Here is a 10,651-nt window from a genome sequence, read left to right on the forward strand (position 1 = left end):
AATAGTAGCATGACAGCAAAGTGGACAACAATCTTTGGGCTGGCTCAGCCACAGGATAATATAGCCATGAATTTTATTTTAGGGCTCCCCTCTCTTGACAGATGGGACAGCACTTATGTATTGGTCAACATGTGGCATTCGGCACCTCGGGCCGGTGTCAATGCATTCTAATTGGGACACACAAAATCATTGACATTGGAAGGCTTGACCCTAGCCCTTCTAAGGGGTCAAAGGTGGCTTCTCCGTCGCACCTCCTCGACTAGGTACACTATGTATTATATATCTAGATGAATCCTGGAACGTGCCCAAACTCATCCTCTAAAAATGCAACACATAGTGCAGTTCCAATAATCATGATAGTCACTCATAAGGTTGAGACCATAAACTCATCACACATAGCAGGGGCTAGCTACTCTAACATCCCCACTGACGTCATCAACGCCCAACAATGGGTGTAGACCATGGTATAAACATATGCTCTCACAGATACAAATCCACACCCACACATACTTAAGCAGCCATTTATACAAAGGTCTCCGTACAAGGTTTATGTCAGCACTCCCGAGGTGAAGGGGACACTCAATCATGACAAAGGCTAGCTCCAAAGGAGAAGGCTTATCAAAAAGTAGTCCACATTCTATTCATTCAAGCTACAACTACTTGTGAAGACTATATGATTTCATTTTAGTCTCTCCCAAACAAGCACCCAAGCAAAAAAATGCCTAAACAATCTAGCTGATAGGGCAATGCACCACTTAAGATAGAAAGAATTTATCGCAATATCAACAGGCCATAACATGGACAAAAACTTCACAAGGTGAAATTTGCATGTCCGCTAATATGGCAAAAGCATATATCTAGATGAATCCAAAAACATGCCAAAACTCATCCTCTAAAAGTACAACACATAGTGCAGTTTGTGTTAGAAAAACAGAAGGAAAGAATCACTCTAACCTCCAGCCAAGATCTCTCCCGCTCTAGCAACACTCAACTCAGATAACTGATCACAGATACAATACTCACTCAGAGAAAACTTAGGCAGAGAGAGCATATATTCATCCACCGGATGGTGGGCACCCCCAGATAACTGATCACAGATACAATACTCACTCAGAGAAAACTTAGGCAGAGAGAGCATATATTCATCCACCGGATGGTGGGCAGAAAACTGGCTCCAGGGGAGCAATACAAAACTCCAAGTGCTAAGACAAACTGAAGGAATTCTCTCTGTCAGAAGATGCCAAATCTGAGTGCACAGCACAGCCTAAAACAGAGGCTTTCTGTCCTGCACTGGATGGCTGAATGAAGGGAAGTATGGGCCTTTTATAGGCACTGCCCAGGCCTGCTGGTATGGCCGACCAGCAGGGTCGGTTCCCTGACTGGGGACCGACCAGGTCAGTCTGGAAAACCGACCAGGTCAGTCTGAGACAAACTGAAGGAATTCTCTCTGTCAGAAGATGCCAAATCTGAGTGCACAGCACAGCCTAAAACAGAGGCTTTCTGTCCTGCACTGGATAGCTGAATGAAGGGAAGTATGGGCCGACCAGGGTCGGCCCTGGTCGGTGGCCCTGGTTGGACCGACTGGTCCTGCAACAGGCCCCTATAAAAGGGTGCCCTGTGCAGCCAGTCCATTGCCTCTAGGAAGGCATAGAGCCCCCCCCAAATTGCTGCTGTTTGCTGAGTCTCTCTTTCCCATCCCTCCTTACCCTCACTGCCCCTTGTCCCCACAAAACGGGGGCTCACAGGTGGGAACAGTGAGTCTCTAACAGTTTGACACAATCTCAATTCTAACTCTCTCTTGGATCAATATCTATCACGGGTGATGGCACTTGATTATTCCACCCAGCCATACTCTCATGGATCGCAAGTTACAATAGATACGTATTCTCTTTTTTTCCTCATGCATATCCACAAGACCCACAACTCCCTAGATGGTTCCCCTTGCCACATGTCATCATTTTAGCCCTTTTCACTTGGTGCACCATTTACCCCTCTCTTGGGGCACATTAAAACCATTTGCCCCTTGGCATTATTGCACATTTAGGTGCACCTAGGCCTTAGCACACAGAACCACCTAGTCAATGCCATTTCACCCTCACCTAGGACCTTGGCAGTTACTTCTCTTGACCATTTCATTTACGCACATTGGATATTACAAAAGTCGGTCATCTAAGAGAAAGTGCCCACCGATCTTTCCGAGGTCATGCTATCTCGGCTAGAGCATAACATTCCTTCCCTCTTCAAGCATCAGCGTCCTCGATGATGAAATCTGGGAACACTCTCCGTAACTGGTATACGGATTCCCAGGTAGCTTCCGATAGAGGCTGACCATGCCATGCAACCAACACCGTGGGTATCTTCCGATTTCGTATTTGCATTGTTCCTCGGTCCAGGATTCTTGTTGGTTTACATCTTGCATTATCCTCTACCTCCTGAAACAAAACCACACCTTCGATTAGTGAGTCACCAATATGCAAAAATTTCTTTAAACGAGAAACATGAAACACTGGGTGCACCTTACACCCCGGTGGTAATTCTAATTTATAGGCTACCTTGCCTATTCTTTTTAGAATTAACCACGGCCCACATTATCGAGGTGATAACTTAGCACACTCTCCTGAAGTCAACGACTTCGAGTGCGAAGGAACTTTGAGAAAAACTTTTTCTCCTTCCTTAAATACTCTTATAGACCGATTTTCATCCGCATACACCTTGGCTCTATCCATAGCCTGGCGGATATTAGCTCTCGCAAGTGCTAGCATCTCCCGCATCTGAACCACAAAGTTCGCGGCACTAGGCACTTTCTGAGGTACTCCAACTATAGTTGGATTTGCTGGTCTATAACCATAGTTCATCTCAAATGGACTGAACCCTGTAGAGGAATGGTTTCTATCATTGTAGACAAACTCCAACAATGACAACCACTTGTCCCACGTATGTTGCCTCAATGACACATATGCCCTCAGCATTCCTCTAAAATCTGGTTGACTCTCTCCGTCTGACCATCCGTCTCAGGATAATCCCCACTACTCATTCCCAACTCAATCCTTAGTGTTTCAAATACCGCTGTCCAAAAATGACCGGTAAATCTGACATCTGTGTCTGATACTATGGATCAAGACAATCCATGCAGACGAAAGATATGTCTAATGAACAAATCCGCCACTTGCGGTGCACTAACAGACTCCCTAGTCGGAATGAAGTGAGCCATCTTGGTTAGACGATCAACCACCACAAGGATAGAATCATACCCTCCTTGTGTCGTAGGCATACCCTCCTTGTGTCGTAGGCAGCCCTACAATAAAGTCCATGGAAATGCTCTCCCACTTACCTAGTGGTATCTCCAAGGGCTGTAAAAGTGCGGGTGGCTTCACCCGCTCGGCCTTGCTTACCTGACACCAGAAACACCGTGTCACATATTCATGAATATGCTTTTTCATCTTTGGCCAAAAGAAATCTCGCTTTGTGAGATCATGTCTTCTCGACTCCTGGATGTCCCGCACATGGGCTATCATGGCACTGTCGAATGACTCTCTGCCTGAGATCATTCTGACTAGGTACTACAACCTTGCTATTTCTTTCTATCATACCATCCCTTATGGTATATCTTGCATAAGTTTGGCCTTTTCTGGATGCCAGGTCATCCTTTCCATTTTCCCCGGGTTTTAACACATGAGCCTTAGGCCATAAGCTCTAGACAAACTCGTCCACTTTTTGAGTTTCTCTGATCTCGGTCATTAGAGCACTCTCTAATACCGTGAAACTCAGATTGTGCATAATGCGAGACAACGCATCAGAAACCTTATTATCTTTTCCTCTTCGGTACCGAATCGTTAGATTAAACTCCTGCATGAGCTCTGCCCACCTAGCTTGGCGGCCCCTCAAGTTAGGCTGTTTACAAAATGTTTCAGAGTATCATGATCCACATCCACATAAAACTCTGAACCATACAAATAATGCCTCCATGTTTTCACAGCATGGATAACTGCATACAACTCTAATTCATGAGTTGGCCAATTCCTTTCAGAGGGAGAAAGCTTCTTGCTTTCAAAGGCTACTGGCCTTCCCTCTTAAAGGAGGACTGCTCCTACCGCAATGCCACTTGCATCGGTTTCCAGGAACAACGGTTTCTAGGGATCAACTATTTTTAACACCGGTCCTGTGACCACAGCTTAGTTTATGGTGTTAAAACTTTCTTGTTGATTCTGTCCCCAAATAAAAGGTACTTTATCCGAGGTCAGATCAGTCAATGGCGATACTATCCCGGAATATCCTTTGATATGCCTTCTATAAAACTGAACAAATCCCAAGAATGATCGCAACAACGCGGTCAGACTCTGAGGGATTGGCCAAGTTAGTATCGTAGCCACTTTCTTCGGATCCATTTCTACCCCCTGTGGAGTAATTATGAACCCTAAATATTCAAGCCTAACCATACACCGTATAGTTTTCTTTTTATTTACATAAAGACTGGCTTTCCTCAAACTACTGAACACTACTCTTAAGTGTTCACGATGTTCAGTAATACTTTTAGTGAATATCAGAATATCGTCAGTAAAATGTACTACGAACTTTCCGATAGACGGACGCAGTAAATCGTTCATAAGCATGACGAATGTCGCTGGAGCATTGGTAAGTCCGAAGGGCATTACCAAAAACTCATAATGACCAAACCTACTTCTGAAAGCGGTTTTATGCACATCCTCGGCTCTAATCCGGATCTGATGGTAGCCACACTTAAGATCTATCTTGCTGAAAATCACGGCTCCATGTAATGCATCTAGCAAATCATCAATCCGAGCCATCGGATACCTGTGCTTAACAGTGATATTATTCAATGCTCTGTAATCTATACAGAGGCGAAACGTATCATCCTTTTTCTTCTTTAATATCACTGGCGAAGCAAAAGGTGAGAAACTTGGTTGAATCTGCCCCAACCTGAGGTATTCTTCCAGTTGTCTACGCACCTCCGCCTCTTCAGTAAAACTCATTCTATAGGGCGGCCTATTTACAGGTTCTGCCCCCGGGATCAGTTCAATCTTATGCTGAACTTTCCGCATTGGAGGTAACCCATAAGGTAGTTCATCCCTAAAACATTCAGAGAACTTCTCTGATATCTCTTTAGCCAACTCGGCCATCTTCCCATCTTGGGTAGCCTCAGTGCTAGTCGATGCATCATCAATCGACTCTACCGATGCTATACACAGACACAGAAACTCTTTCGGAGTCCTCCGAATTTCCATGGCTGAAATCAATGGTCCTCGAGGTACATCCTTCTCACCTCGCAAAACATATTCTACCCCGTTCATCTTGAACTAGTAAATATGTTTTTTCCAATCAATGACTGAATTTTTTCGAAAATGCCAAGCCATGCCCAGGGCTATATCTGCGTGAGCAAGTCTGGTCAATTCAAAGTCCAGCTTCTCAACATAGTCCTAAATTCGAAGTTCCAACTAGATAACCCTTTGGTCCCATACTTCAGTTGAACTTCCGTCCGCCATCCTGACCGTATAAGCATAGTCAGACGGACTAGTTTTTAACTTGAGCCTCTTAATCAGCTTGGAGTTGATTACATTGTGTGTTACGCTGAGTCAAACAACACAATCATATCACGACAAGCTACTTGCCCTTTCATTTTAATCAACTCGGGCTCATCGAAAACCGTATACCCCCTTGCTGCGGGCTTGGAAAGGATGTTATCAGGTACACCGCTTACTAACTTAGTAACAGACACACTTAACAACACAAGTACTAACCTCTGAGAAGGTCCCGCCAATTGCATCTGCATATGTTCCGCATTGGGACTCTACTGCATTTCCACGTCGCATTCAGATAATATCATATTAGCCGTGCGACGGTCTTTATTCAGTGGACAATCTTTCCACTGATGTCGCCGAAGGCAGCCGAAGCACAATCCTTCTTTTCTAGCTTTCTCTTTTTGTTCAGGGGTCAACGAGGACTTTGACCAAGCACGGCCTGCCATTGGAGTTATTTTCCTTTTCACCCCAACGGTGGTACCTGTTTTTGTTGGTCCCTCAACCGGCTTCACCAGCTTGGTTTGGCCACTTGGCTGCGAGACACGTGTCTTTGAAGTCCATTTCCTCTGAAATGCACAAATCCATTAGATCTGCCTCTGGCATCCTCATAGTTCAGGGCTACTGCAATAGATTCATCTAATGTAGTCACATATTTAGCCCGAACTTCCATTTTAATTTTGTCGTTCAGTCCATAGATAACTGAACCGACATAGGGAGAGGGTCTGTTATCTTCATAACACATTCCCTGAATTTGTCAATGTACTCTACCACCGACAGACTCCTCTGACGAAGGTTTCTATAAGCATCCCAAGCTCGGGACTCTTCATCAGGTGGAAGAAAGTGTTTCTTAAATTCAGCTTTAAACCCTTCCCAGGTGGTAGGAGCAACTTCATCCTTCTGTTGCTTTATCCACCATCTATTCGCTGCCTCAATAAACAGGTGAGTGGCCTCACGGATTTTCTTCAGATCAGATCTGATTTCACAAATGGCGAAGGCTTCTTCCCACTTGTGTAACCAAACCTCCATCACATCAGAACTGCGCTCGGTCATCCGACCAGCGTACTTCTCCGGTCTATAGTTAGCAATATTAGGCACCTTGACCCTCGCACGCTCTGATGAATGTATACTGGGCTCTGGCTCTGTTGGAGCTTTGCCCTTATCAATTCTAGATGGCCTAGCCGACAAGGCTTGCACCATCTCCCTAATCTCATTCTCACCAGCGTTCACTTGAAGCTGCTGGTTCATAATTTGCTGTAAAGCATCTTCTAATACCGAAATCCTACCGACCAAAGTAGGTGTTGTGTGATGTGACATTTGTTGTGTAGACCGTGCTCTAGACTCACTAGGATTCACCCTAGAATCTTGTCCTTCTGCCTCCATAGTTTCAAAAGGGAAAATAGTTTTTTTTTTTTTTAAGATTTCCCTTTTGTTTTGCAGAAAAAATAAACGACAGTCCCTGCTGTACAGAACGAATCGACTGCAGCTCAAAATTTTTTTATTTTTTATTTTTTTAAATAAAAGACGAAAAAGCGCTCCCTGGAAGCTCCACGCAGACTGAGTATGGGCGTTCCTTCAGAAGATCCCGGGCGTTATTTTTTTTCTGTGCACAAATCTGTCACGTCCAAAGCATTTGCTGCTAACTGCGCTCAGAATTATAATAGTAAACATATGGCCTGCAACTGCAGCTTTGTTCTGGCCATTCCAATTCATCAGGATAGTTATGATACGCAGGTCATCGCCTGTCGGTGCTCCACCAGGGAGGTCTAGGCCTGGAATTCGTTGACTGACCGAATCCCCGTAGGCTTAGTTTCCGGCATAAGCACTACCCCGCAAGGCCCGTCCGTAGAGGGTGCGCCACACTATCGCAACTCGTGTTCCACTCATTGAAGGGCTCCCTCACAACAACTCAACCAGCGCGCTATTCTGCCTGGACCCAGTTCCTCGTCGTCACGTACCACCATGAAGATCATCGTCACGGGCAACGATCCTCCCGTCCATCGCACGTCACGAACAGGCGATGCAAATGATAACCCTGCGTCACCTCTGCGCTCCACGCCTTTCTTCCGTCTGCTGTCCGTCGCAGCCTACGAACCCCTTCCCTTACCTTGAGCTCTGATACCAATTGACACAATCTCAATTCTAACTCTCTCTTGGATCAATATCTATCACGGGTGACGGCACTTGATTATTCCACCCAGCCATACTCTCATGGATCGCAAGTTACAATAGATACGTATTCTCTTTTTTTCCTCATGCATATCCACAAGACCCACAACTCCCTAGATGGTTCCCCTTGCCACATGTCATCATTTTAGCCCTTTTCACTTGGTGCACCATTTACCCCTCTCTTGGGGCACATTAAAACCATTTGCCCCTTGGCATTATTGCACATTTAGGTGCACCTAGGCCTTAGCACACAGAACCACCTAGTCAATGCCATTTCACCCTCACCTAGGACCTTGGCAGTTACTTCTCTTGACCATTTCATTCACGCACATTAAATATTACAAAAGTCGGTCATCTAAGAGAAAGTGCCCACCAATCTTTCCGAGGTCATGCTATCTCGGCTAGAGCATAACACAGTTCCAATCTCATGATAGTTGCTCATTAGGTTGAAACCATAAACTCCATCACTCATAGCAAGGACTAGCTAATATGAAATCCCCAATGACTATGTATTGTGGAGCAGCTTCATTGCTGTATTTTCATGCATTGCAGCCAGCGACTGGCATCCTCTATTTGCAGCAGATCAATCTTGTGTGTCCTTAATCATTGCCTTGCACATTTCTTCCTGTGTTGGCCCACTGAGGCTGAAAACTAGAGTCAGTGACACAACAAACTCAACAGCATGTTAACACACAGATCGTGCTTGAGGATCTTCCCTCCATGTTCGCTGGTTGGGGGCATGAGCAACGGGTGTTACTGTCGCTCTTGTTAGACTTAGGACCGCTGCAGACCACATGCACAGACCACTTGCCGATGCTCCATCACAAGTTTCATGTCATCTCTCACCACTGGCCCCCCCCACCCCGACCACAGGTTCAGATTTCTCTCATGTATTAGATTTGATATGATGTGATTATGTTGTATTCCTTGTATCAGGTTTCTTTTAGTCTCATAGACCCTTTGGTCTTTCATAGACTTTAATAAACTCTCTCTCCCCCACCCACCCAACCCTTGTGTCTCTTTTTTCCCTTCCATCCCTCTTCTCTCTGTTATCCTCTCATGTTTTTATTTTTCACCTTTCGCCAGAATTCCTTGTATGGGCAGGCATAATACCGCAAAGCATAAAAACTTGACTTCATGATGACAAACATCGTTTGCATAGAGGAACTGTTTTGAAAAGAAAATACTCCCAGAAAATGCCTATAATGGTACATGGGCATCTATAGGAGGAAATTTACAAGGAAACTACGATTGAAAGTCACGAAGGACTAAAAGTAGCACATACCTGTCTCTGTCTGTCTCCTTTACTTCAGCGTTATCATCCTCTTGGGAAGAATCAAAGATCAAGCCTAGAGGTGATACAGTAGCATATCCCGCAGTAGCACCCTGCACTGCTTTTTGAAATAGCTCGCTTACCACAGGGAGCCATTGTCTAGCACGCATAACATGGAAAGCTACCGTCGTGCTTAGAAGCCGTTGGAGCTGTGATTGAATTCCTTTCCCCCCCCCACTTTTGTCGGACGTATGTTTGTTACCACCAATTTCTCCCCCCTCTCGCAAACTGGCTGTCAAGTTGAGCCTCAGGCCTCCTGTCAATTCTGATTGCCTGTAAGTTCTGAAATTCAAAACTTGCAGTTCCTGTTCCCACGGACCGTAACTGATGATTGCCGAAGTGAGACATTCTGACTGTACATCAAGAGCCCAGGTGTTTAGATGCCTGCCCCTTATAATCCCACTATTTGTGGGAGTGAGAGTCGCCTTTAAAGGTTGTTTCAATCGTGCAGTCTGATTTTGCTCAACCAGACTCCGGCGCGAATGATAGCCAAAACTCTGCCATACTGGCCCCTGCACGGAAGAAGTTGCAAACACACGAGATACAGCTTCGGAGGCAGGGAGGGACCTCCCCTGCCAAAGCGACAAGTCAGCCACCTCTGAAGGTTTGATGAGGTATCCCAAAAACTGAGACTGGAAGATCCTGTATGCGGACCAGCAAGGTGGAGATGATTCACAGTGTCTGAGATCAAAAGATGGCTTGGGGTCGAAACAAGAATGGCTGGCATTCTCAGAAATAGACCTTAACTTGCTTCGACTTTCGGTTCGAGAAGGCGATGGCTTGAACTTCAACAAGTGGTGCGGAGATGGCATTGTATGGTATGGAGCTCTTGATCAGCTGACATAATCCCTACACAGAGGGCAAGACTATAAGGCACACCAGGTAGCAGGCACGAAAGAACCGTGCCCCCGGCTCCCCCTCTCTCTCTCCAAAAAAAAAAAAACACACACACACACAACCCGCCGCCTGCCTACCCGCCCTCCCACATCTCTCTCTCTCTCTCTCTCCGAATACAAGAGAGAGCTTAAATTCCTATTGCAGTTAATTGCACGCTATCTTACTCTTGAGCTTGTCTCAACTCGTAGAGCGGAGCACGAAAGAAAAAAAGAGGCGGCGGGGGAGAGAGAAAGGGTTGCCACGTTTCACGTGCCCTTGAAACTGAATATAATAGAATAGTGGTCACTGTGCTGCTGCTGTAGTAGGGGAATGGCCGTGGAGTGGCCAGTTTTCTAAGCGTGAATAGCCGACCCAACAGCCATCCAGACTTAGGGCCTTAGCACAGGGAATCTTTTTGTCATGATTGGTCTAGGATGGATTTAGAGTGGGAGTAGCCACTTTTTCTCCCATCCGACCATGGCCTCTAGACCCTGGCAACCCAAATAGGTTCCCCCTTTTTAGGGATTCAAAAACATGGAAGGATAACATGTGTCCTTGTCCCCACAAGGTCCCCACCTCTTAAACACATGAAATGATGCCATGTGTCCTCTTCCTCCGAAACTCATCCTAATTCTTTTTTTGTTAGCACATGGTGGGATGGGAATAGGATAGAAATATGCATGGGACCACCTTTTCCCATTCCCATCCTATTTCTTACCATGTGCTAAGCTCCTTGGAA

General features: G+C 45.6%; 1 protein-coding gene across 2 annotated transcripts in view; it reads right to left on the minus strand.

Annotated features, from left to right (window-relative positions):
* The window catches only part of LOC147885156 (putative protein phosphatase 2C 55), a 36,714-nt gene extending 26,421 nt beyond the window's left edge, over positions 1–10,293 (minus strand). Inside the window, exons 1-2 of one of the 2 annotated variants that reach the window (XM_087397574.1) lie at positions 10,098–10,293; positions 8,989–9,885 (exon numbers count right to left, since the gene is read on the minus strand). In XM_087397574.1, coding sequence (XP_087253700.1) covers positions 8,989–9,848 — 860 coding nt within the window. In that variant the 5' untranslated portion in view covers positions 9,849–9,885; positions 10,098–10,293. Of the gene's footprint in view, positions 1–8,988; positions 9,994–10,097 lie in introns of those variants that run through there. The other variant, XM_087397573.1, reaches the window with a different exon arrangement.
* Between the last annotated feature and the right edge of the window lie 358 nt (positions 10,294–10,651).

The sequence above is a fragment of the Dipteris shenzhenensis genome, chromosome 26 (assembly GCF_047967505.1).
Source record: "Dipteris shenzhenensis isolate YYH24624 ecotype China chromosome 26, Dip_SZ_1.0, whole genome shotgun sequence".
Taxonomy (NCBI): domain Eukaryota; kingdom Viridiplantae; phylum Streptophyta; class Polypodiopsida; order Gleicheniales; family Dipteridaceae; genus Dipteris; species Dipteris shenzhenensis.